Raw genomic sequence first — 26,760 nt, 5'->3', positions numbered from 1 at the left:
ATCTCCTCAATTTAAGGAAAAATGCACTTATTTTAAGAAAAAATTACTTATTTAGATCTAATTTTTTGCAGTGGGGGGTTTTTCTTAAATCTCACTCTGCACACTTTGATTTTTTTTTATCTTTCCTTTTGAATATCTATTACTTGCTTGGGATGAAAACAATTTGTCATTTTTAGGCAGCCATAGTTATACAGATTGATGGCAAAAAAAAAAAAAAAAAGTAAAAAGATGGCCATTAGTGGATATATATATAAAATTTAGTCCCTGTTTGGATAGGAAAAATTCAGAATAAATTAAATATTTTTTTTAGATCATAGCAGAAGTAGGTAATGAAATGAATCCACCCTGGCTCATAAATGGAGTGCTTTGAAAAACATTGTTTCTTTGCGCAAAGCAAAATGAGAAAACCTCTTCATAGAACAAAAGGGCTTTATTCCACAATATAAACTTGTAACATCTTTACCTTTCCTCTGTATTGTATTCTGGGTTACCATCTTTCAGATCTGCATGTCAGCGCAGTTGTTTTTTCCTTCAGCGTGTTCTGCTGCGACCGGTCTGTCTGAGTAACCCTCTTAAAATCACAACATCATCTCTAAAACACATCTTAGCAGAGACCAAGCTGTCAAATTACAACAAAAAAATGAAATAATTATTGCTCAGATAAATAAAACCTATTCTACAAATCAAAAACAGGAATTAAGATGCATGGACTAAACACAGAGGTTTTAAAAAAAATCAAATAAAACTATCATTGTTATTTTTGAGGGGTTTCAATGGGATTAATAACTCCTTTTCATTCCCCATAATTCTGTTAAACATGCAAAGAGGTTCAAAAGAGGATACATTTTATTCCTTTAACGGTTTTTACTTGGGGAAGGTGATGTAAGACTCCTTGGTGCTGATGAAATATAGACCCATGCAGCACACTTAACGTTCTGTATTTCTTTTTTCCATTTAGACAACTGCAAACAATTCATAAGAAAGAAAGAAATATATATATATAATATATGTAAAAATACAAAAAAACCCTAAACATTATAGTCCCAGACGACAAGTCAAAGAGGAGATAGCACCATTGTTACAAAAGGGTCAGACAGGTGGGACTGTGTGGGGATCAGTGAATCGGGAACGGGTTCAGTGACACAGCCTGACTCCAGGCTTCAGGAACGGACCGATGACCTGCAGACCCCCCCTCCAAAACAAAAAAAGTAAAACCGCATTTTCTTCACTTTCTGATCTGTCGATCGTTCAGCGTGCATGACACACAAACGTAGTCCTCCTTCTCGGCCATCTCTGGCGTGACGCCGACACAGACTTGGTGAAACCACTGGTTGCATCTGCCGTCACACTGGACCCAGTCCACCTGAGGAGACAAAGACGTCAGAAATAATGTTTTTATTGGGCATTATAAAAAACAGTTTGATCTGCGAGGTCAGATTTTGCTACTTAATCCTTTTGTACAGGCTTTGGTGTAAAGAGCTATTTAAGGCCCTTTGCCAACAGCTGACAATGTGTTCATGAAGGCAGCATATCTAAATAAACGAGTTAGATTATGAGAAAAATAATAAACACATTTCAGTTGTTTGAATTTTGTTTATTTGGGTCAAAAAATAACATTGACAGCTGGAGATAGGCACCAGCAGCCCTTGTGACCCCAGCTGGGATAAGCATGACAGAAAATGGATCAATGGATGGATGGATGGGTCAAATAATGTTGGTGCAGAGCTGTATAAAAAGAAAAACAAGTAACAGAAATAAATAGAGCTCATCTTCAACTGCAACAACTAGAAACGATGATCAAACGGTCTTAAATTAGAGACTGACAAAGAAATCAGGCAGTAAATGTTTAGCTGTTATTCTCAATTCACGAACTGCAGCTAACTTTAACTTTCTATTTCTTCTTTAATAGGAGATAGTTTGTCCTTTTGTTTGACTGCTCTTTCTTCTCACAGCCCCAGTCGGTCACAGCAGATGGCCTTACACACTGACGGCAGTTTGTTGTGAACTGGAACTTAAATAAACTAAATAAACAAACTGAATTCCAACCAAATGAAATTGACTGTGCCTTTCCTGAAAGCGCGTTCACGGCGCGCAGACCAACCCAGAAAGTGCGCATTCAGCTCAGCAAAGAACTCATGCTCTTCCTCAACACTGAAGTCCTCAGACATTTTTCTTTCGTTGTTTCTTTCTTTGCACAGGTAAACAGCACATTTCTTCTTCTACGCTTGCATTATTGGCAGAGCAGACGCTGAATGCGCACTTTCATCTGGTTTGGTCTGCCGGCTTCCGTAGAATCGTGAGCGCGCATGGGGGCGCTATTAGGAAATCCTATACACTACTGTTTATGCTCTAAAAACATTCTAAATGACTTTGTTTCGAGTAAATTCTGGATGCTACCCACTCAGGACACTTGGAATACATTGGACGAGCAGTATGGAGGAATATTGACACGTTTTTGTGGACTTTTCTGTCTCGGGCGCCATAGACCTCCATTATTTGAATGTCAGCAGACAGCAAGAAGCCTCCCAGATCTCCAGATGCATTTGAGATATCAAAAAAGTACTCCAGAGTGTTGTTCAGCATGGGGGTGAGTAGAAAATGAAGGCTAATCATGTTTTGGGTGTACTATTCCTTTAAGATATCTTATTTTTAAATGCTGTGTGTAAAACACTTTGTCTCACCTCATCTCCTTCTGGCAGCAGACAGCTTTCAGCAGGACACACAGCCATTTCCTCATCAGAGTCATCAGACTGGGAGAAGTCAGAGCGCGGGGAGGATGAGGTAGAAGCTGGTCGGCGCTGGGGCTTCTTTTTATTCACCTTTTGTCTTTTGTGAGAGTGTTTTTTATCTCTTCCCCTGGGCTCTGCGTCCGGTAATCCTCCCCTCTCCAGACGCCTCTTTGCTTTCCTTTCTGAGGGGGTCATGGTGTCCCTGGTGCTGGTGCTTCCATCCTGAAAAGAAAGTCAGCCTCAATTAAACTATTTTTGAGAGAGAAGAGCTGCTGTAAGGAGCTCAACCTCTGGAGAACCTTACATGGCTCATATATTTAAACTTTTCCCACTTTAACTTTACATTTGTTTCATAAAATGTTTATTATCATTATATGTCTGCTATGAATGGATGAAAGACAGAAAGAAACAAAAGAACAAGAAAGAAAGAAAGAAAGAAAGAAAGGACAGACAGACAGACAGATAGTTTCTTTCCCACTTTTCCCCCATCCTGGACAATATTTAAACCCCAGTACTTTCCAGGCTAAACAGGAACCTTGAGAGCAGCAGATTTAGGCTTTGACATCAAATTATTTATATTATGTTATATAAGAACTTTATGTGCCAAGGTCAAGATCTTAATCTTTATGTTTTCATTTTATTAGTTGTCTTTTTTTTAAATCAATCTGTGTAACCATCTTTATATTAAAATTGATCGTATTCTGTAAATATCTGTACTTGTTAAAAAATTGTTCTATGAAATGTAAAAAGTTGATCCTTTTACTTATGAGACTAATAAGTCTGATAGTTGGTGTATTTAATGTGTTCAGTTGTAGAGGGATTCTTTTACCTGGTTCAGTGCCATATTTGTTCCCTGAGAGATGAACTGCATGTGTTTTCCTTGGTCTGAGGGCTCCTCCTCTGGAGGTGACGCCGGTCGGTTGGGGTGCTGGCTGTTGGCTCTGTCCAGTAAAATATGGTAGAGGCTGTGGACCTGCGGCAAAGACACCTGAAGTAGGAGCCCCTCCACCATCAGCTCCTCCAGCTCGCTGTTCAAGCCTTTGATAGACAAAGAGGAAAAACACAGCCGCTCTTCTGAATAACGCTCAGAATTGTTGGATTTTCGGTTTTTAGGCATAAGTTTGGATACAGAGAGAGTTCTGACCCTGCAGTGGGATGCATCTCTGCTCAGTGTAAAAGACGGTCTGAGCATGGCTTGTCCTGTTCCACTCTGGAGTCAAACACGGAGCCTGAAAGAAGGGACATCAAACCAAAAATTAGCATCAGTAGCAAGGAGCTAACTGGAAAATAAAGCTAATAAATAAGCAAAGAGTGACCTGAGTGTTGGTATGAGTGTTGTCGCAGCCTGACACCCAGTGGGTTAGTGTTGGAGGGGTTTCTGGTCTCTCTTCTAACTCCGGCAGGTGACAATCTGTTAAAATCTGCTGTGCTCGCTGCTGCCAGTTAAGTGTCCTATCTACCAGATAGTTCAGAGCGTCGCCCTCTGGCAGACGGACGCCTACGCTTCGCAGAGACGTCAGCAGAGAGAAGACTTTGCTTAGCGGGGGCTTCTCTGACCGCTGGCAGTGTGGACAGAGCCACGGCTGCGTTTCAAAGCTGTCGGATGGGTCCCTGACGCAGACGCTGTGGAAGGCGTCCCTGCAGAGCTCACACTGCAGCATTGCTCCCATGGGCGCCTTCTGGCAGAAACACACCTTCAGGTCCATGCAGTCCGCCGTGGGAAGGAGCTTTGACTCATTCGCTGCCCTGAGATTAAAGAAGGTCTCCATCTCCCTGACACGCAGCTCCTCCAGAGTCGCCATCTGGATCATAAAACAGACAATCAGTTCATTTCTGCACAAGGTAAAAAGATTTTAGTACACTGTACTCTAAGGGTGATCAGAGGTGTCTTTGCTGTGTATTCACTCCTTTTTCTTAAATGATAGTTCTAAAAAAAAAAATAAAGAAATAAAACTAAATTTGCACGTTTATAATGAACAGATTATCTGCTTTTAAAAACCTCAATGGATCACCTAAAAACATTGGGACTTTATTCCACTGATGTTTTATTCTGAATCTGTATAATTTCTCTTAAACATTGCTTTTATAAGGACCTAAGAGCACGACGTGTAAAATCAGGTGCATCTCAACACATCGGATTATCATCAAATATTCTAACAATCCAGCTAAAACAGAAAATCCAATATAGATTCATTACACATTGACAGATATCTTTTCAGACTGCTGAGGTGAGTCTTTTGTTACCAGCTATCTACGGTGTCCACAAGAAAACCAGAAAAAAAATATTTATAAAGAAGCCGGCTGTGCAGATTTCTGTATCCAAGCATACTAATAGAAGGTTTAGTGGAAGAGAGGGTTATAGGACGGTCAACAGGTAACAGGGATAAATGCACCCGCATTGTAAAGAGAAGTCTGTATGAGGCCGCAAAGCATGATTTCTTTTCTTTTCTTTTCTTTTCTTTTCTTTTCTTTTCTTTTCTTTTCTATTCTATTCTATTCTATTCTATTCTATTCTATTCTATTCTATTCTATTCTATTCTATTCTATTCCGCAAGCCACTTCTGAAATAGAGGCCCATTAGAAGCATCTGATCTGAGTTGAAGATGGACTGTTGCCTCATGGGTCCAAAGTAAATTCTGCATTTCATTTGGAAAACCATTTTTTTAATTAACAAGAACGCGAGTACGGACTTGTGTTGTTGCCAAGTATGTTCTTGAGAAGAAAACAGGAAAGTTGGGGAGAATGGGAGCATGCAGCATAAATATGGGTCAATTGGAACAGAGGCGTACTCGTGACATCAACACATGCCCGGCTCATCTGAAGCTGCATTTCACCTGTTATTAATAGTATCTAGATAATAATAAATTCTTACTTTTTTTCATTTAGTGGGGGAATAATAGTGAACACAGTCAGATAAACACAAATAAAATGAACATATTGGCAAAAAAAAAAAAAAAATCGCCATTTGAGCCGGCGGTCCTTCACACACGGCTCTGCAAAGAGAGGATCTGCTGCAGACTGGCTAAAGTTAGCCCGGGCTAACCTCAACATCTCACCATCAGAACTTTTTTTAAAATTATGCACTAAATCAGTGAATGGGCCATGTAGTGATGCTTAAAAGTATAACGTTCTTGCTTTAAATTATCTTAAAACGTACTTTTATAGAACAATGGTGACAGAAAACAGAAGTTTTAACTTAATACTCTGAGTTCTGTGATCGCTCCCCTCCCGTGGTGCATGCTGGGACACCTGTCAATCTCAAGAACGGACAAGTCTGCTCTGATGCATGCTGGGTAAATAGAGAGGGGCCAGAACAACATCTGTTTTCTGCCTTCTTGTTCTTGTGAATTGGAACAGTACTAAGGCTGAGGCTGATGACGTTTTTTCGAGTGCACGAGCACACGAGAACGCACAAGTACACATATTGGGAAACGGCCGAAATCACAATCCCAGAATCTGGACAAGGAATGGAGAAACACGGACTCCATGTTGCTGTCCAAAGTGAAGTTTCCAAAGACAGTGATGATTTGACAGTGATGACTTCTGTTTTTAAATCCAAAGCCAGACAACTATCTTCCAGGAAATGTTAGAGCACATGGGTGTCTCTGCTACCATGCTTTATGCTGATTCTATTCTCCAACAGGACTGGCACCTGCCCACCATCCTAAAAGTACCGATACCTCCTATCTATTGAGCATGGCAATGCTCTCTGACCTGAATTTTATACTTAACCCTTGAAGTGTTATGCTACGTTCAGACCGCAAGCAGCAAGAGCCGCAAAAACACGTGTGCTGCTTTATTTTTGATGCTGTACAAGTTTAGTTTGACGCGCGGCTGAAGCATCTTTGCTGCTCTGGCTGCGCGGTAGAAAAGTGGGTCTGATGCGCGTTGGGCAGAGCTACCCTATAACTTCTTTGCCTTTAACAATGGCAGCTATATTAGCTATGATCAGTGCGTAAAAAGTAGTCTTATCATGTTTTTCCATAAGAAAGTCCACCTGAAAACATTGTCAGTTCATCCAGATGACCATCCTGCCTTCAAATATTATTTTGTCGTCGGAGCCGCTTAGACCCCCACATACCGGTGGGATGCTGTCACTAGGAATCCCATTCAACAGCAACCTCTGGCCCGGTCGTCTCTTTGCGGTTTGCTGCGGCGGCTGGAAGGCGGTTTTCATGTACGTAATCCTAACTGCAGGCACCAGGATAATAAAAGCGAACGTTTTGCTGGCAGATTTTGGCATTTTAAGTTAATTTAGGTGTTAATAAACTGTTTCAGAGGAATGATCATAGCACTCTGCATCAGCAGCGATGTGTCTGTCTCCCTGCCAGCTTCCAGATCAGCTTCTCGCTCACAACGCCCAGCTTCATTTGCTCAGATGCGCTGCTCTTGCTGCTCAAAACGTGCTGTGGGACGTCGACCATTGACTTTGCATGTAAACTAGCTGCTCCTGCTGCCTCTGCTGCTTTAGGTCTGAACATAGCATTAAGAGGAAGATGAGAGATACTCGACCCAACAATGCAAATGATATGAAGGCCATCACCAAAACAACCTTGGCTGCTTGAACGGCTCATTAAACCCACATGCTGATTATCTACATCCCACAGCTAGGAGCCCTGACCGACTGCATCTACAGCTGTGTAATGGATCCAGATATGAATTCTGTTCTAATTTATCAAGATGCTTTTGATCTGTTCCACACTTCTGAATGACAATGTACACTCACAGCAGATGTAGAGTCCGTGCTCTCTGAAAGAGCTTTTTCCACCTCACGGAGAGAGTTAAGCCGTGCAGGTTTCTTTTTGTTATTTTTCGGGTATTCTTTCCCCTTCTTGGCCTTCCTCTTCGAGGTACTGAGAGTTCCGACTTCAAAGCTTGGACACAGGACCTGAATTAAGGAAAAAAAAAATTAAAATTAGCCGAAGACTAAACATAAACTAAACTAAAACTACTTTAGTTTAATTAATATTTATCATAATGTGTTGAAATTGGCACTTTAAAAACTTGCTCAAACAGCTGAACTACACCAATTCATGTCCACTGCTAACCTATCTGTCATTTCTAATTGAAGATGATACTTTCCACTATGGTGGTAAACATGAATTTATCTGCTCCAATAATCTTTGAAGAATTAATGTTCATATTTGTTTTTTTCTGTGTATAAAAATCTTGCCCTTAATGCAGCCTATTATAAGGGGCTAAAAGACCCATGATCTTTTATAGGGACAATCCATAATCTAATGATACACAGCTTTCAATTAGAGGCTAAATATTTCATGTTTAAAGTTTTTATGTACATATATAACAAAAAAAAAACACCAAAGAAATCCTTTCAAATTCGAAAAGTCTATGAGATTTTTTATGAAACCTAACACCTAAACATGCATGTTTCTGTTAAGTACTGTAAGAAAACTAAAGCATCACCAGATGTGTGAGGATTTATGATCAGTACCTCTAGCAGAGTAAGAGATGAGTCCTTTAAAAGGAACGTTGCTGCTGCAGATTCTTTCCACTCCTGCGCGTTTGCCAACAAAGACTCCAGCCTCTCTAAGGGCTCCAGCTGCACCTGGATGGCCTGTCCTCGTAGCACCATGTCAGACAGGCTGTCTGCCGTCATCACACATCCACTCACCTGAAAGAATCAAAACCTTTCAGTATAAGAAAGCTGCTCTTGGTTGACCTCTGTGGAGACCAGTTATCCAGAGATGTGTCCACACCTGGAGCTCCTCTGCTTCTTGAAGCCACTCCTGGGCTTTCCTGATGGTGTCTTTCAGGAGCAGACAGTTTGGGAGATGAGCGGGGATTACTGAGGCCTTTTCAGCAGCAGCGCTAAGTGTTTCTATTGAGTGGGGGGGTCTGGTGATGGAAATAAAAAGCGCGATGAAACATTTTTTAAAAAGAAATCAATACAAAACCAGGTATCTATGTCGGAGATTTACTATGAATTTATTTTGTAGGATTTCTACAAACAAATGAAAACTTGTAAAATATGCTGCAAACACAGATTATGAAAGAATCTAAAAAAAACAACAACTTTCCAGTATCTTCTAATGGGCCGAATATCTAGAAATATAATTATAGGGGGAAAAATACACAATAAAAGTAAATGATTTAAGTGAATTCAAACTTGGCTTTAATACAAGACAAGAGGACAGAGGATAAACTTATTCCTGCTGTTAAAAGCCTATAAAAATCCTTTTTTGAAGGTTAATAGTGAACAGCTTTAAGAACCAATGGAATGATTGCAGAACCAAACATGATGCTCACTTTTTTTGTTGATCTTGTTGAATATTCTAGCAGCAGCATTTTGCACTAGCTGTAATTAAAACGAAGCAAAATCAGAAGCACTGACGTAATATTACAGATGTCAGTTAGAATCGGTGCAAATAGCTGGAACGATTGTCAAAACTGAGAAACGAGGCTTTGATCCTAATGTTAAAGTCAAACCAAAGCCCTGAAGCCATCATAAGTGATGCTATTGTAGTTTTCTTGTTTTTATTTTTTTTTCCCTCTGCTGGCACAGACACAGACATAGATAAGCTATTGCTGAGCTCACCTGGCCTGCAGCAGGCTGCTCGCCTTATCCTCCCAGTGCTCCGACAAAGTGAGCTGCTCTTGGAGGCGTGCCATAGCTTTCTCCACGGACTGATGAGGTGCCAACCCGACTCCCTGGTCGATGAGTCTCCTCATGGCCTCTAAGGTGAGTGTGGCAGGCTGGGAGCTGGCCTCCTGCACCGCCTCCAGCCACCTTGCCTGCTCCAGCCTCTCCCTCAGTAGCGGCAGTTCTGGCAGGTCTACATCGAAATCAAAGCTGACGTCTAGAAGGCTCTGGATCTCTGCAACACTGGGGGATTCCTCTGCTAAGACTTTCTCGCTGTGCTGCTGGAAGTCTTCAATCCGATTCAACAGTTCCTAAAAGAAGCACATTAAATATTTTGGTGCAAACTTAAACGCAATAAAAATGTATGAGGTGATCACAGCTAGAGGAAGCCATAGCCGATGAGAGACAGGAGAGAAAAAGCTCCATGCATGAGACAAGTAGTTCAACTTCTGGTAAACAGTGGTACTTTAATTAAATTCCCACAACACTATCATAGTCTTTGGCGTCTCCAAGGGTTGTTTTGCTGTCGTATTATCTATACAAATGTATGGTTTTAAGGATCTTCCATCCCTCATACTACAGCCTCACTTCATTCACTTCTTAAACTTGGAAAAATGTGCCTAAAGGAAGCAGCTCCTGTTGAGGTCTAGTATGGTAAATAAATGCTAAATAATCTAACTGAATGCTAAGCTAATACAGCACCAACCTGAAAATGAATAGAATGATTGCAAAGCTCACCATTCCAACATACCAGATGGAGCCGCTTTCATACCCCGCAGCAGCAGAGCTACTGAGTCACAACATCTAAAATTCATTTTCTTGCTAAACATGAGGAGGGTGCTTGGGAAATGGTTTCAGATACAAAAGCAGGGTTTCAAAAACCAAAGGAAATTGTGAAAATGATGCTTGAGGACATAAAGAACATCTAGTGTTTCCCATTAAAGAATGAGACTGGGGACAGTGATTCCCCTACATGTTATGAATGCTGTCAAACCATAAATGATAAATTATGAACAGTTTAGTTTGTGCCGTCAAGTCGTTGCCCAAAGGAAGACGTTACTTGGATATAACCTAACGGAATATATTCAGAACAGCTCCAAATGACACAAAACTCATATGGGTGAGTAGAACATGATGTAATAACGTAAAATCAAGGGCCCAATGTAAAAAAAAAAACGGCCTTCCTTTTTAAGTGGGATACACCACGCTTAACCCTTTAAAGCCCGATCCGAGAATAAAACAAAACAGAAAATTACTTTTTTTTTTTGGTTTAAAGTCCTTATTTGGCCTTTTAACAAAATATGTAAAAAGAAAAAGCAGAAATCCATTTTTGATACTATTAATTTATTACTATGCGATAAGTCAAGATTATTTTTTGTGTAGTCTTCTGCCCTCTGTTATCAGGTATATCTGACTGTGTACAATAGGATTTTGAGCAAAGTTTTTACCATTAAATTATGCAAAAGGTGTCAGACGCAAAACATTTCAGAAACCGTATGTATCAAATATGATACATTTGGCATTACAGGGTTAAAATCCTGTGGGAAACACTGGACATCTATTTTTTCGCATAAAAAAGTCGATTTGGGGGTGAGTTGTTCTTTTAATCACAAGATCTAGATACTCTTGTCTAATGGAGGAGGAGTTGACTAGTGGTAAATATGGCTGGTTTAGGGTTGACATGAATTTTATCAAAACAAATGTCTTTCTATAATATGGTTTTAGAAATGATATAAATGTAACCTTTACAACATGAATAAGTAAAAAAATAGAAGTGAAGCATTGAATACTTATAATAGGCTGGATTCCAGGCATATTTATGCATTAGAATGGCCTAGTTAAAGCCTTAGTCTAAATCCAATTAGAAATGTGTGGGTAAAATGAAAATAGATTATCTAGACTGGTCAAACTAAACAACTAGCTATTATTATTATTTTTATTTTTTTTGCAAACAATGAGGAGCAAAAACTTTCGTCTCTGGATTTGCAGATCAGGGGGAAAAAAAATCTCTTTTCAGCTTTAACTTCAGCAAAAGGTGGAAGCAAAAAAAAACAACAAAAAGACAAATGAAGACGTACTTTTCAGATTCTAATTAAAACAAAATCTGAAAAAAAAAAAAACTTTGTATGCCTTGTATTTTCTTAACAGCTAAATGCTTTTTGTCTTAAGTTTTCACATAAAATTACACAAAAATCATTGGAGTTGGTGATCATAGTAAAATTTAAATATGATTTACATAAGAACGGCACAACGGGACGTTCCTCATCAACATACCTTCAGCTGAGGCGCCTGAGGGAGGCTGCAGCAGAGGTTGTACAGCTGCCTCACAAACGAGCTGAGCTCTTCCACTGTTAACTGGCTGCGGGACCTTCCACTTCCACATCGATACCTAAAAACGATAATATTAACTTTGTTAATACGCGGCCCTGACAGGATGGAGCAAATATGCTACGACACAAAGCTCAGCGATGTGACCTGGTCTGCTTTTTGCCATTCAGTAGCTGCTGAGCCACTGAGGCGCACTTCTCTGCATCTTGTGTGACCAGACGCAGCCGCCGCAGCAGGTCGTTGTCAGGGAACAACCTGGACTCTGACTCAGCGAGAAGGGAGCGAAAGACAGGCAGGCCTGCAAGGAGAACCACAGTCTGAGTAACACTTTAACAACCCAACTCTCCTCAGTGGTTCAGCTGAGAAAGGAAGCAGTGAAGCAACATGCTGCAATGTTTTCAAGCAGCTTGTTATTCACACACATGCGTCGGTAAAGTAATCAAAGCAGAGACCAGGTATTAAACCTAAACATGGAAGACTGTCGCTATGGTCAATGTTTAGTTTTACCGACCTTTTTTCTTTTCTAGCCTAGCCTCCAGGGTCGCTGTCACACGAAAAGCCCATTCATCATAGAGCTCAGCTCGCTGCTTCACGGCGTTCATCATGGGGAACAGGTCATCCATGGTGTATCTGTAGCTGCAGGAGAACATACACTAAACTGAATGTGGTGCAAAACAACAGCTCTGGAGAAGCTGTAGATTCTTACTGCAGCTCCTTTTATACACAAATGTACCTTCTGAGACAGGGGTCACCAACCTTTTTCTGGCTGAGGGCTACTTTATGGGTACTGTAGCATAGCAAAGGCTACCAATACTGACATATGAACTGGAAGGTTTAGAATTCATTAAACCTTATACATAATAAACATATTGTTATTGTTTCTTTTCATTTCTAACTTAATTTTACATATTGCCATTTTAAAACTCTCTATTGCTACATTCACACCAGATGGGAATTAAGCAGCAAAAAAAGGGCCTGCTTCTTCACTTTTGATGCCTCTAAGGTCACACGTGTGAAATTAATTGTGTACAGATGCATTTGATGCTTGTGCTGCTCCAGTGTTCAACGTGTCTTTGATATATTTGCTGTGATTAGGGGGTAAAAAGTAGTTTTTTAATAAGTCAACCTAAAAACATTGTCTGTGCATTCAGTTCATCAAGATTACGAACCTGCCTTAAAATATTATTTTACTGCCGGAGCCGCAGGGACATCCTCATACAAGCGGTCACTGGGAATCCAGCACTAGCTGCCTCAGGCGGATTCCCCTGTGTTTGACGCGGCTGATAGTAGATATTAGTGTTTTTAAGGTACGAACTGTGGGATAAAACTGTTACTATTGTAACAACTCTTAGATGCATCTTGCACTATTCACTTTGACTGATTATTGATTTGCACTGCCGACTGTTTATTCACAGTACCAATTGTTTACATATACATTTGCAATAACATACTTTAACTGTAATATTCAATTACCTTCCACTGCACTTTAATTTAGATAGCTTCTGTCCAAACTTTATCTATTAATTCTATAGTAAAACCCATCTGTATATTATGCTATTGTACATAACTGTAAAAATCTTTTTTTTATAGTAATATCCACCTGTATATTATATTCCGTACATATTCAGCTGTAAATTTAGTTCATAACACTAGTGATCTATATATTATATTCATTATTTATAATAGTATTCATCTCTATACTCATTCAGTAGAAAACCCATGTCCTGTATTTATGGAACCATTACTTATCCTGCACTTGCTGCTATTGCACTTCTGGTTAGACCTAAACTGCATTTCGTTGCCTTGTACCTGTACCTGTGTATTGACAATAAAGTTGAATCTAATCTTGAATCTAATCTAATCTAATAAAAGCGGACATATTTTGCTGGCAACTTTCGACACTTTTAGTTAATTTAGCCATTAATAAACAGTTTGAGGGGAGTGATCATAGCGTTCTAGAGTAGCAGTCATGTGTCCGTCTCCTTGCCAGCTCCCAGATCAGTTTCTCTGATTTATTGCTGTGGCGCATTGAGCAGCAAAATTTTTTTTCCAACTCCAGCAGCTGCTGCTTGTGAAGTGCATCAGGGGCCTCAGATGCTTAGAACCTCTGTTGATGCGCTTAACCCTAGATTTTGTATGTAAACCCACTGCTTCTGCTGCTCTAAAAACACTCGGTGTGAACGCATTAATGCTTAAATGCCGTATATGATGAAATGCTTTATAAATTATTTAAAAACAAGAGCAGCAGAATGATATAAAATTTCAAAATTAGCCCAGTGTGCTGAGGACACCCCATGTGTTCCTTGAGGGCCCCTTGGTGCACTGGGTTAGTGACCCCTGCTCTAACTTACTCAACTTACTTGAGAACGTAATTGGAGACAGGGCAGGAGCAGAGGTTGTTGATGTGGTACAGACAGACCAGGACTCCTGGGCTACAGGGGCAGGTGATGGCAGAGAGGTAGCAGGTGGTCCTGCATGTGGCGCACTGCCGCTCATCATCTTGGAGATTATCATATTTTGCCTCCTTGCAATTCACCACACCCTAATAGTGTAAAAAAAAAAAAAAATAGAATAAATGAAATAAATTGTTCAGTTTGTATTTGTCTACATTGTTGAAATGTAACAAAACTTTTTTGGCCCCTAATCTTCCAACTCTAGAAAATGTGGATCTTGTTACCATTTTCTTGACTTTGTCCCTTAGTTCCTGCTCTTCTTTGATCATGAGGGCCATGTCCTTGTGGACGGCTGAGGCCAATACCACATTAAGTGTGCCTGCTTTAGTGGCCATATTGCACACCATCTCATCGTGGGAAAAGACGTTGTACCGATGCAGCAGACGGTAGTGGTCCACACACTGCCTGCCGAGGGGCATCTGGAAAAACAACAAACGGAACAAATGGTTCACAACTGCAGGATAATTTGATATAAACAGGCAATCCATGAATAATCGACTGCCCGGCAATTGATTTTTTCATTCCTTTCCCTTTTTGAACCCTTCCTTTATTCCCCCTTTTATTGAGTTTTGGTGGGATCTGGTTATCTGTTTGCATTTAGCACAAAATCCCAGCCTGCCATCTACTGAACTGTTATTAAATACAAAGGTGAAATTTTATCTTATCTTATATAAGGTGATCTACAGGGAAATATTGATAAAAGAGAAATATCAGCCAGTAGGAAAGTAGATCCATGGATGGTACAGAGTAATTACTCAATACTTCAGAGCAGCAGGGCTTTTGATGTTCTTATAAACAGATGCACTGACTTTGGACTTAAAAATAACCAAACCAGCCTCTCCACTCTTCCTCTGGAGATTCACTCCTTGGTTTTTAAACAAAATTAAAAAGTCTTGTTTTCTCCTGAGATCAGTAACACATTTCTGAGGTGACAATGAATTTGGTTCTAGATTGCAGTCCATTTCTACGGCACTAAATGTGTCCTGAATCCCCTTCTGATCACAGACTCGGTTTCACTTCGTACGATGGAGTAGTGGGGCTACATTGGGGGGGTCCTCACCAATTCAGAGAAGTTGGAATGTTGAGAATAAAGTCAAAGTATTTTATTGAGAATAAAGTGGACGTGAATAGCTACAGACATCAGCTTGACTGAAAGCTGTTTGACAATGTTTGTAAGTCTAAATCTTCTGAATGGGGGCCGTTTAATGAAAGTTTGACTTTATTTTCACTAACTTATTTCCACTTTAGTCTCCACATTTCAACTTCACAGATTTGGTGATGAAGAGGAAAGAAAAATTCATCCCCTAATGTTCTTTTTCCTTTCATTTTTTTTATTAACACCCTCCCTCGTTTCACTTAACTTTCCATTGTTATACCGGGTTGCAGCATTCTGAGAACAGCTTGTTTCTTTTGCGTGAACCTTTTAGGGCTCATCATCCCCATCACTGTATAGGCAAACACATACTATTTCTGTATTAGAAGTCTTTCTTTTAACTGGAATATGTACATTTTTTGAGGAATTAGATCTTGTGTTTTAATGAGCAATAATCGGCAAAATAAACAGATATAAATAAGGTAAACATCTATTTCCCTGTATTATATAAAAAATATGTAAGTTTCAGTTCCTTGAATGATTTACTAAAATAAACAAACTTCTATGTTTTTCTAATTTTATTTGAGTTGCACATATATGCACAGACCAAGGAATCCTCATTGTTTTTTCATTATATTCTTTTAATAGATCTGTCTTCTAGATTTGTATTTTGAGGTTTTGCTTCTGTCAATAAAAATGTCTCTTACATAAAGCCACTTTTGCACAATTTCCCCATTGTGGGACCATAAAGAAATTTTCTATTCTATTTTCTGAATAAAAATACGTACCCAGTCCACAGTGCAGAAGTTGACGGCCTCGGCAAAGTTAAAGCCCTGATTAAAGCCGCTGTGATAAGCTCTGGGAAACGTGATGACAAACTCACCAGCGCACTGGTTAGTCCTGTAAATCTAAAGCAGGAAGAAGAGTTGTGAATGTGCTGGATGTGTAAAGCAGAGTTGACAAGAGCAGCCTTCTTGATGCATACCGGGACTCCGTGTGCCATCAGTGTGTTGGGGTTCATGATGGTGACCAGCTGGTGCAGGAGATCAGGCTGAGAGTCAAACAGCTCTGGAGCCAGCTTCTTCATAACCTTCTCCAGCTGCTCGGCAGCAAAACCAGGAGCGCCATACCAGGTCTTAGGTTCCCCCCTAAAAACAAATCAAAGGAAAACAGGATAAGGTTTTGATCACGTTTTCTGAACGGTAGCACCCATCTCAGTACAGCATAAATAAGGAAACTATTGATAAAGTTGTACCAGTGCAAGTAGTTGATGGAGTAGCTCCAGTGATCCTCGATGTGCCAGCAGAAGGAGGAAAAGCACATGCCGACGTAAAGCCAGGGCAGCGTCATCCCACAGATGTCAGCTGTCACATGAGTCAGAACTGATGGATTCATCATTGCCAGATTGTTCAGATTCCAGCCACATTTGAGGTATTTCTGCAGGAGAGGGAAGAAAAAAAATGCAACAAATGTTATGTTGCCATGAATCCACCTATTCAAGATAGCATAGATTAAAAGAGGGAAAAAATACATTCAAAACTGAACAAAGTTCCACTGTAACAAAACAGGACATTGAGGGTTTTGGTTCTGTTGAATACCTCATCTGCTGGGGAAACCTTAAATTTTCCATTGGGGATGGGGAATCCACTCCCAAACTCCTTCGAGGCAATATCAGCTCCATACTCTACAGTAACATCCTCCTCAATGGCTCCAACCAGGCGCCAAAACTCCTTCTCTACCAGCTCCATGGGTACCATCTGTCACAAACACAACAAGTTTACAGCATCACAGGCTATGATCTTTAATAAGGTATATATATGTATATATATCACTTACGTGAACCGGCATGTTGAAGTAGTCGGATTTGAAAGCGTCTGCCATTTGCCCGAATGCACGCAGAGAATAGTCCCTGTGTGCCTGTTCAAACCCGAACGCCTCGTGCGGTTTGCTGCATTCCTGCAGGGACAATTAAATACCGGTTTTATGTTTATGTTCTAAACATGCTATGTTTGAAAGGCATTTTGGGCTTGTAGAGTTTGGTGGATCTAAACATGTTGAGAGTTAAAGTGACTGAATGCATTTGTGATTTTAGACAAAAAATACCCACTAATAACCTGCTTTTCTTAGATCTATTGTCTGCATTGAGAACGGATCTCTCTGGATACTTTTCAAGCCTTGGTTTGAAGATGTTTAGTTGAAGATGTCCCCTTATAATCAAATCAGTCAGGATGTCATATTGGTGTCAGAATTAAAGAGTACCTGACGTCACGATGGCTTTTTGGTTTAAAATTTTTTTACTACCGGTACATAAACAAAAGAACAACTCAGTCTGTATAGTCTATATATTCTGTAAAGTATTTTTTTTACTCACTAACTTTTAAAATCGGTATCATAGGATTCGGTTCTCATTTTCTCCCCGTATGTTATTAGGATTTCTTAATAAAAGCTGTAACCTTGCTATATTTTATCCCAGTTTTAGGTATTTAGAATAGACTTTCCCCAAATGTTAAGTAGTATATTTGTGGGATAACTTTGATCAAAGAATTTAGTGATGTTTAAAAAGCCCAACTTCCCAATGTTAATGAAGATGCATAATAAACCTTGGCTGTTAATTATCACCTGAGCCAGACACTTGGGGCACCTCCAGTCTCCTTTAGGGACGTCGTGCAGCGGCGGGATCAGACAGAAGGTGTGGTAGCTGTCGTCACAGCCGTCACACAGCAGCAGCCGGTCCTCGTCGCCTCCGCTGCCACACACCAGACACACTACCAGATCCACCTGGGTTACAGAGAGGAAAATATGAATCCGCTCGCAGATCGATAACGAACGTAACATTGATCATCACCTGAGCAGTTAATGAAGGTGGCTTTTTAGTGCTCTGCTACTAATTCTTACAAAGTTCTGGGTTTATAATCAACAATACTGTAGAAAACAACATTTTAACAACATTTACATCTCTTTTTATTCCTGAAGCAGAAAGCAGACAAATAAGACAAAGTGGTGATGGATGGATGGATGGATGGATGGATGGATGGATGGATGGATGGATGGATGCCTCTAGTTCTAGAAAATACTTTAACTTTTAATTCTTCTATTTTGAACATTTCTGGACTTATTTTAGGCTGAAACAGAAACCATAGATTTTAATCATAGCATTTAAAATAAATGTTGTTGACTATAATAAGCTATGTTTTAATTCGTTAAAATGAAGCAGTTGCACCTCTGAGCCTTGGAAACTTAAAACAAAATATATAAAGGAAGAGGCAGGATACTGAATGTGTCCTTCATGACGTTGCTGATAAACTCTGACACATAACATTTCAATTTGTGGAGCTTAGTTTATTTCAAAATGCTTTATAAATAAAGGAGGTTTGTTATGTTATGCTTCATAATCATTAAATATTCAGTAACACTCGTTCTCACTGCTGAGGATGTTTCTACTTACTGGACTTGGAGGAACGAGAGGAATCATCTTCTTGTAGCGAGACTTGAATTTGTCTGCTTCCATTATTGGTTCCTTAAACTCAACCGGTTCCTGTTTCACTAGAATTGGGATGGGTTTTTCTGCAGGCGGTAGGAAACCTTAGGGTTATAAGGAGCAGATATTATTCCGCGAGAATAACAGCAGGCTGCAACTTAAACACAAATAGAAGTCTATTTGGATAAATGATTAAATCAAATGTGACATTCTGTGTTTTTAAAAGTAAAATATATTTATCATTTCACATTTTGAAAGGTACATTTTTTCTTTCAGCCATAATAAGGTAGGAAGTATACATAAATCCTCTTGTACACTCCAAAAATCTAGAATCAAGTAAAAAATGTCTTAAATTAAGTGTATTTATCCTTAATTTGAATAGATAAATAAGANGATGGATGGATGGATGGATGGATGGATGGATGGATGGATGGATGCCTCTAGTTCTAGAAAATACTTTAACTTTTAATTCTTCTATTTTGAACATTTCTGGACTTATTTTAGGCTGAAACAGAAACCATAGATTTTAATCATAGCATTTAAAATAAATGTTGTTGACTATAATAAGCTATGTTTTAATTCGTTAAAATGAAGCAGTTGCACCTCTGAGCCTTGGAAACTTAAAACAAAATATATAAAGGAAGAGGCAGGATACTGAATGTGTCCTTCATGACGTTGCTGATAAACTCTGACACATAACATTTCAATTTGTGGAGCTTAGTTTATTTCAAAATGCTTTATAAATAAAGGAGGTTTGTTATGTTATGCTTCATAATCATTAATTATTCAGTAACACTCGTTCTCACTGCTGAGGATGTTTCTACTTACTGGACTTGGAGGAACGAGAGGAATCATCTTCTTGTAGCGAGACTTGAATTTGTCTGCTTCCATTATTGGTTCCTTAAACTCAACCGGTTCCTGTTTCACTAGAATTGGGATGGGTTTTTCTGCAGGCGGTAGGAAACCTTAGGGTTATAAGGAGCAGATATTATTCCGCGAGAATAACAGCAGGCTGCAACTTAAACACAAATAGAAGTCTATTTGGATAAATGATTAAATCAAATGTGACATTCTGTGTTTTTAAAAGTAAAATATATTTATCATTTCACATTTTGAAAGGTACATTTTTTCTTTCAGCCATAATAAGGTAGGAAGTATACATGAATCCTCTTGTACACTCCAAAAATCTAGAATCAAGTAAAAAATGTCTTAAATTAAGTGTATTTATCCTTAATTTGAATAGATAAATAAGATGATCTGCCAATGGAATGAGGATGTTTATTCTTAAAATAAGATAATTAGATAATATGTACTTGAAAAAAGACAATGCAACTATTTTTAATTATTATTAAATGTAAATTGTCTTGTTCCATAGGAAAAGTTTCAATGGAACTCATCAATTCATAAAAAAATACACTTAATTTAAGAAAAAAATGTATTATTTAGATTTAAATTTTTTGCAGTGTAAAGCACAGTTATGTTCAATAAATTGGGATATGGCTGGTTTGACGGATCAAAAGTTTTTCTAACTAACCCTAAAGCAGATATAAAAGAACATGTTCATAAAGTCCATATCTCTGTATTAAAATATATTTAAAATATTTATTGGTGAAAAATCTAAAAAGATATTCTTATCTTTCTTAGCTGTTAAAAGAAAATCATTACTAACTGATTTAAAAGCCATAAAACCTCCATGAAAATACTAAAATAAAATATGTATTTTACAACATTCTTTCTTATTACTGTAGATATAATTAAGAGTTTCAGTTTTTATCATGAGGAGACTGACCTGGTTCTTGCTTGACAACAATAGAGCCCATCCTCCTCCTCAGATTGGGCTTGCTATCACCCATCTCACCTGGCTCAGTCTTTACACAGGTCGTCTGCACAAAATAAAAAAAACAGAGCAGTGAAACAAGTGCTGAACTCAAATATAAACTATGAAGCTAATGTGGAACTCTGTGCTGAAAAGTGCAGTTCTGCTGGTCCCACCTCGATCTTCATGCGCTTGGCTCTGCGAGCACTGGGGCTGGCATCAGGAGTGGGAGCCGGCGGCCTCTGGATCTGCTCCTGCAGCTTGGGCTCGCTGCTATCTTTGTCTTCTGCTGGCTGGTCGGTCTTTTGAACACACTGAAAGAAACAGAGCAGATTTAAAGCTAAAACATGTTGGTTGGTAACAAGCAATAGCATGTTTGACAGGAAATACCTGAAAAATGCAGATAAGGTGTAAAGACAATCAAAATAGGACATGAGTCTGGAAAGTCGAGAGATCCAAGCTCTCGGAAAAATGTTTCTTAATGAATGATTTTCATGACTTTAGCTGCAACTCTGCAATACTTCAATTAGTGGAGGTTCTAAATGTGGTTGAAAGAGACATCACGTGGTGTTTGGTGGTGAAGGCAGAAGACAATAAGGTCAAAAGAAGGATGTGGTTAGTGAGAGTTTGTCACCTTTAGCAACTCATGTTAAATCTACCCTGTAAGGACTGTGATGAGCAGAGGGAGAGGGGTTCAGTTGTCACTTTCCTTTAACCTTATAGGTTAATATAAGCAACAGTATAAGCAAGAGTTGAGGACTGTTGCATGCAACGGGATCAAACTGCAGGGGCAGTACTCCGCCATATAAGATGGTTCACTGACTTTAGGAAAGAATTAAAATGAAAAAGTGAATGCGAAGAAAAGGGAACAAAAGAACTGGTCAGGCTTTATAAGTATTCAAACCTGTTAAAACTTTTTCCACATTTTTTAATTTCAATATAGTTTAAGTAGATTTTCCAATATACAGATACACAAGCAGAGTCTTATTGTGCTCTGGAGGAATAAGGGAACCAGAGGTTTGTTAGAGGACTGGATGAACAGATATTATCAGGAAGACCATGGAGCATGGATAAAACTGGGTCTGTGGTGGGTTTAAGGTGTTAAATTACACAATTGAGGTCCAGATATTAATCCAATCAAGCCTGTGAGGTTAGATATATAAAGCCAGTGCAGACAGATACTTCCCCTAAAGGTTTGCAGCTGTAAACACACAAAATGCGGTATGTAGATTTATTATTTGTCAAAAGTTTTGAAAACACTGGCTCCTTCTTGCAGGCTTACTTTTAGTTTTTTATCACATAAAATAATTCAAAAAACTGAAGGAAGTTTGAAATTAAAACATGACAAGTCCAACAGGTGTGAATACTTTTGCAAATCTTTGCACATGAACTCATTTTTCCACCAGTTACATGTGTGCATCACGTCAGTTAAACCCTCCCACATCTGTCTTTGTATGAGTCTAGAAATCCACAATGTTTAAACTTCTGACCTCATTTCTGTCTGGCACAGAAAGAGAACCATGAAGGCTGCTGACTCCACGTGGTAATATCCAGGAAGCGTTAACCAGAGAGCATTAGAATAAAGCTCTCTGCAAATACACCCAAGTTAAGCTGATAGTATGACACCATGCCCACCCACACAGGACATGCAATTCATTCATTTTAAGCCTTAGCAGTTTTATAATCATTAGACAAACGTACCTTTTCATGATCAGGATCAGCCTCCAAACGCATCAGTTTGGAAGCTGTTTCTTGTGCCTGAGGTGAAAGAGAGCTTTGGTAATAAAACATTTTAGAGTGACCTGACTGAGAGGCCACACAGAACCAAATCAAACAACTAATTCAAATACATAACCAAATGAGCTCTCTTGTTTTTCTTAAGGTGCAAATGCAAACAGACACCAAGCTATAACAAGAGGTTCCAGCGGCAGACCTCAGACCACTGGCCCCTCATCGGGCCTCATTCATGGCCCTGCATGACTATTTTAACAGACAACAACAACAAAGAAGCAATGTAAAAGTTTCCATTTCTGTCACAATAGGCATACAAGGCAGTTAGTGGCATTCTGGCCTGTTAGTTTCAAAGCTAAATAACAAACATAGAAAGCAGATCTATAGATTCCCTGCTTCATTAAATCTGACTACACTTGTTATTACAAGAGCAGGAGGTGAAGCAGAGCAGCCTTTTTACAAATGGCGGACTCTACACCGTAGATTTCACAGTGTTAAATATGCAGTGTCAATGTACATTGACTATTTTAGAGTTATTACAACAACAACTGGAGTAAAATATACACTACGTAGAGTTCTAATTTAAAACGATTTCCGAGTGGGACCAAATGTGTTACTTAAACACTTCAAAATTGACTGTGTAGTTTTAAACATTTTAGGTTTTAAATTCATGGATATAAATAAATAAATAAAAAACAGGAATGACCTTCCTTAATTTGATATGATATTGGTTTAGAAAAAAAGATCAAATTGAGAGTGCAGGGATAAGAGAAGTTCTATCAGTTGTAGATCTGAGGGGCAACATAAGCAGTTGGATCATTCTGGACTAAATAGCCACACTTTTAGTTAAAAAAGATAAAAACTGAAGTAATCAAGGAATATTTTCTCTGTCAACCTAAAAAATCACAATACGATTTCTGTCTCAGCGGCAGATCAAACAGGATACTATTGTGCAATTGTTTCTCTGTGAATGAATGACTGTATAAATAAAATGCATCATTTCAGATCTGACTGTAGATTGCTGTCCTGCCGATGCACGTGTGCAACTCACCAGCAGGTTAGCTCCGCTCTGAAACAGATTGTAGGGATAGAGGATTCTCTCGTAATGCCCTCGCAGGTGGGAGCCCACAGCTTTGCCAGGAGAGAAACCCATTTGAACTGCAATCTTTGTCCAACGCCTGTCCTGGCAGACGATGTCAAATCCACCCTCGTCTGCAACGAGCTGTAACGGCACAGAGGTGTATCAGCCATGACTGTTTCTCTGTTTATTAAATAGACTTGTGAGAAAATAATGCAAGAGTCCATAAATAATTAACCTTGTTTAGTTTATATAAGTCTAAAATTTTCCGCTCCACATGAGGGATCTTCAGGGTACATCCCTGCAAATCCCAAAATTTGGCAATCTGGTCCAAAAAGTTGAGCTTGACCCTCGTCTGTGCCTGGAAACGATTAAGACAGAATGGGATAAAAATAACAAGAGAGTGATTCCTTTTATCAAAGAGAACAAGGTAGCCCACAAAAAGATGTTTTATATAAAAATATTATTGTTAGAGTGCAGATAGTTAAAAAAAAAATAAACATGCTAGTTAATAATCTAACTAAATACCATCTGCATTAACAAAACAAAAGCAGAGATCCACGGATAGATAATAGTAAAATTACGTCTGACATAATCTGATTAACAAACTTACCTCCAGCTCATTGAGCCGCTGGATCCGAGGAACAAAGTGAAGCTTGTCAACATCGCAGGCAAATGGTGGCTGCCAGTCCTGAAGAGCAACAATGATACACTTAGAGGAACATGGAGGACATTGTATCTGGCAGCATGCAGGCACGCTCTATGGTTTCATTTTTGCACCTAGTATCAGCCCAAGGCAGAAGCAAAACAAAACTGTTGTTTTTGGCCTGCAGGACAACAGAGGAGGTCCAAGAGTTTCTTTAATGTTGCCATGTAAGTATTTCAACTGATACTCAAAGTATTTGCAAGCTGTAAGGACACACATTTGCACTCTTAACGGATTTCCTTTTAATCAAACTTGGTCAAATCATCACATAGGTTTTAAAAACGGAAAAATATAAGGTAAGAAAGTTTTTTTAGGGGGCATATTTTATATATTTCTTGGGCGACATATACATATATCCGATTCGGTTTACATCGCTCACATCATATTAATTGAAATTTAACATAAATAAAATAATTAGCATTATGTTAACGTGTGTGTGCTTACAGGCCCATTTTTATTTATTTTGATTCAAAGCGAAAGATGCATTGTGTTTTTTTTTTTATGGTAGACGTGTGTCCAACTACATCTGGCATAAAGCTAAATGCATTTCAAAGAAAGCAAATCAAAGTGACACATGGTCACGGTAGTCAGGAGCCACCAAGAGTAATGACCATCAGTTTAGGCGCAGCCGAGATGCTGTACCCCGATTGTAAACAGCTTGTTAATGCATAAAATGGCTTTAAATCTGACGGACGTGGATAGATTAAAATAACTTAAAGGAAAATTCCGGTTTTTAACACTTTTAGCCCATTTTCTGAAGTGTCCAGGATGAAATCGAATGATTGACACCTCTCCTCTTTATGAAATAAATCATTATTTGAAAAACCACTTTACTCACTTATTCAAGTGTTTGTATAAATGATCTACAAGTTTAGACAAGGAAGCATAAAAAAGCATCTGTATAAGAGGAAACACTTTTACACAGCACTCTAGAGTGTTCTGCAATGAAAACGCTATTTTAACAGTAGTTTTTTTTTTCTTTTACTAGGTAAAAAAGGACCCCAAGTTCTTCCCTTTAAGTCTGTAGCAAACATCCCCCACTGACAGACAAAATGGCCAGATGGAAGACTCAACTCAATAGTCCAGCTTACCACAAAGCCAACATGGAGGACAACACCCTTCAACACAGGCTCATACATGAACACTGGCTGATTATGTGAAAGCTCAGATCATCAGGGTCTGCATCAGTGAAACACTCAACAATATCACCTTTTTAACAATACTTAAAAGGTCATGACTTTATGTAATAGATAAGGATTTTCTCCACTTTTAAGAAAAATATATCATTAGAAAAAGTCTAAAGTTGCAGAAGAAAAAAAAATATTTGAACACGGTCAATAATTTAAAACCATGTTTTCAAAAGTGCATCATAAAGTGAGCAGAAAAGTGATTATATGGGTGCTCTTCAACTAAATAAATAAATAATGATCAAAGTCAGCTTCGTGGGTTTAGGGCCATTGAATGGCTAACACGGTGAAATGTAAGTCATCTGAATGTCATTTACTTTATCTTCAACTTTGTATTGTCTCGTTGTACTTTCAGTAGCCCCATAGCTTCCGCATTGCCACTAATGTCAACGATGATAGCCTTATAATGACAGGTAGCTAACGTTAGCCTTCCAACAGAGAGGATCAATGACCGAACCACCGCCGGGGTTTTGGTATCCACCGACGATAATTCGGATATAAAAACCCGCAACAAACACGCGGCTGCCGTTAAACTACAACTAGCGCTATTATATATCGGTTAAAATGCAGTAATATGAGACGTAGCTAACGGTTACTGCACAAAGAATGAGCAGCGCCGTGTGTATCCGCCATGTTGAACAGTCCCTTTAAATCCCAGCGCTCTGTTCATCTAAAAGCCGAACTTCAGCATCCGCGCCCCCACAAAAAAAAAAAAAAAACGTCCAAAAACAACTCTCCCTCCAGCACTCACCGGCGGGGGCCGGACTTTGCAGATCCCGGTCTTTTCTGCGATGGGTCTGATCTTGTTGATAAAAGCATAAGGATCTCGAAATTCTTCCCAGCTGGGCTCGAAGACCGGGCACTCGGGAGGAGGCTTGAACTCGTCCGGCCGAGGCAGGCTCATGGTCTTTCGGACCCGGTTGGGTTGTGACTCGTGGGCTCGCGGCGTGCGTCGCTCCTGCTGAAGGTGTTTTGTTTTTTGGTTTTTTTATTTCGGGCCCGTTTATTCGCCAGCCACAGTCGGTCTGCAGCGCGTCGACATCAACACGAGAGGAGGCAGATTATACACACACACACACACATCCACGCACAGTGAAGAGAATGTTCCAAGGCAGTTAGCACGTCCGCCGCAGAAACTAGTTCACCGCACCATTCTACGTGATGCTTGTCAGATAGACACCTCTCTACATACTTACACGTTAATAACTGCTAAATACTGTTTATAAAATGTCTGTTTACAGGAGATTTATTAATATACTTTTGTATTTTATGTTTTTCGAATAGTCCTAATGGATAATAATATAAATTTTACAACAGAAGTGCTCTGAAATTAGGTCTCTTTGTAGGTTAAGTATGCATAAGGCAACACCCAAATATGAAAAAAAACATAAATATTATAAATGCATTATAAAAATAACACCAGTGTAGGATCAAAAATATAAATAGAGAATAACTAGTTTATGACAATTCAATAAGGTTGTAATTTGGGGGGAAAAAATGATAGTTTCAGTTTAAATAGTTACTTTATTTTCTTAAAGGAAAAAAAAATGGAAAGAAAAA

The 26,760-nt window shown here is 39.0% G+C and overlaps 1 protein-coding gene across 3 annotated transcripts; it reads right to left on the bottom strand.

The window, feature by feature from the left end:
- Nucleotides 1-43: 43 nt before the first annotated feature.
- LOC107090727 (lysine-specific demethylase 5B-B-like) lies at nucleotides 44-26,273 on the bottom strand. 3 transcript variants are annotated; one of them, XM_015384278.1, is made up of 28 exons: nucleotides 25,952-26,271; nucleotides 23,921-23,998; nucleotides 23,546-23,668; nucleotides 23,281-23,451; nucleotides 22,200-22,256; nucleotides 20,675-20,812; nucleotides 20,472-20,565; nucleotides 19,511-19,647; nucleotides 17,824-17,982; nucleotides 17,041-17,160; nucleotides 16,803-16,961; nucleotides 16,460-16,641; nucleotides 16,190-16,352; nucleotides 15,993-16,112; nucleotides 14,336-14,530; nucleotides 14,019-14,200; nucleotides 12,170-12,294; nucleotides 11,806-11,956; nucleotides 11,605-11,719; nucleotides 9,286-9,641; nucleotides 8,447-8,585; nucleotides 8,182-8,361; nucleotides 7,456-7,617; nucleotides 4,046-4,531; nucleotides 3,874-3,958; nucleotides 3,559-3,767; nucleotides 2,682-2,951; nucleotides 44-1,363 (listed from the first exon to the last, which is right to left on the bottom strand). In XM_015384278.1, the coding sequence occupies exons 1-28, from the start codon at nucleotides 26,102-26,104 to the stop codon at nucleotides 1,226-1,228; spliced, it is 4,647 nt and encodes a 1,548-aa protein (XP_015239764.1). In that variant the 5' UTR covers nucleotides 26,105-26,271; the 3' UTR covers nucleotides 44-1,225. The 3 variants fall into 3 exon arrangements, with proteins under 3 accessions (XP_015239764.1, XP_015239765.1, XP_015239766.1); XM_015384279.1 differs by lacking the exon at nucleotides 22,200-22,256 and having other exon boundaries at nucleotides 1,226-1,363; nucleotides 25,952-26,273; XM_015384280.1 differs by lacking the exons at nucleotides 19,511-19,647; nucleotides 20,472-20,565; nucleotides 20,675-20,812; ... (3 more) ...; nucleotides 23,921-23,998; nucleotides 25,952-26,271 and adding an exon at nucleotides 18,650-18,813 and having other exon boundaries at nucleotides 1,226-1,363.
- Nucleotides 26,274-26,760: the final 487 nt, after the last annotated feature.

The sequence above is a fragment of the Cyprinodon variegatus genome, unplaced genomic scaffold (assembly GCF_000732505.1).
Source record: "Cyprinodon variegatus isolate N-32 unplaced genomic scaffold, C_variegatus-1.0 Scaffold309, whole genome shotgun sequence".
NCBI lineage: Eukaryota > Metazoa > Chordata > Actinopteri > Cyprinodontiformes > Cyprinodontidae > Cyprinodon > Cyprinodon variegatus.
Note: the sequence above shows the minus strand (reverse complement) of the source record. Positions and strands in the feature narration are given on the sequence as shown.

Coding starts and splice junctions, on each gene's coding strand:
- LOC107090727 (XM_015384278.1), bottom strand. CDS start 26,104: ATGAGCCTGCCTCGGCCGGACGAGTTCAAGCCTCCTCCCGAGTGCCCG. Junction 20,566..20,674: donor CCAAGCGCATGAAGATCGAG/GTGGGACCAGCA, acceptor TATTTTGTGCAG/ACGACCTGTGTAAAGACTGA. Junction 16,642..16,802: donor AGGTTTCCCCAGCAGATGAG/GTATTCAACAGA, acceptor CCTCTCCTGCAG/AAATACCTCAAATGTGGCTG.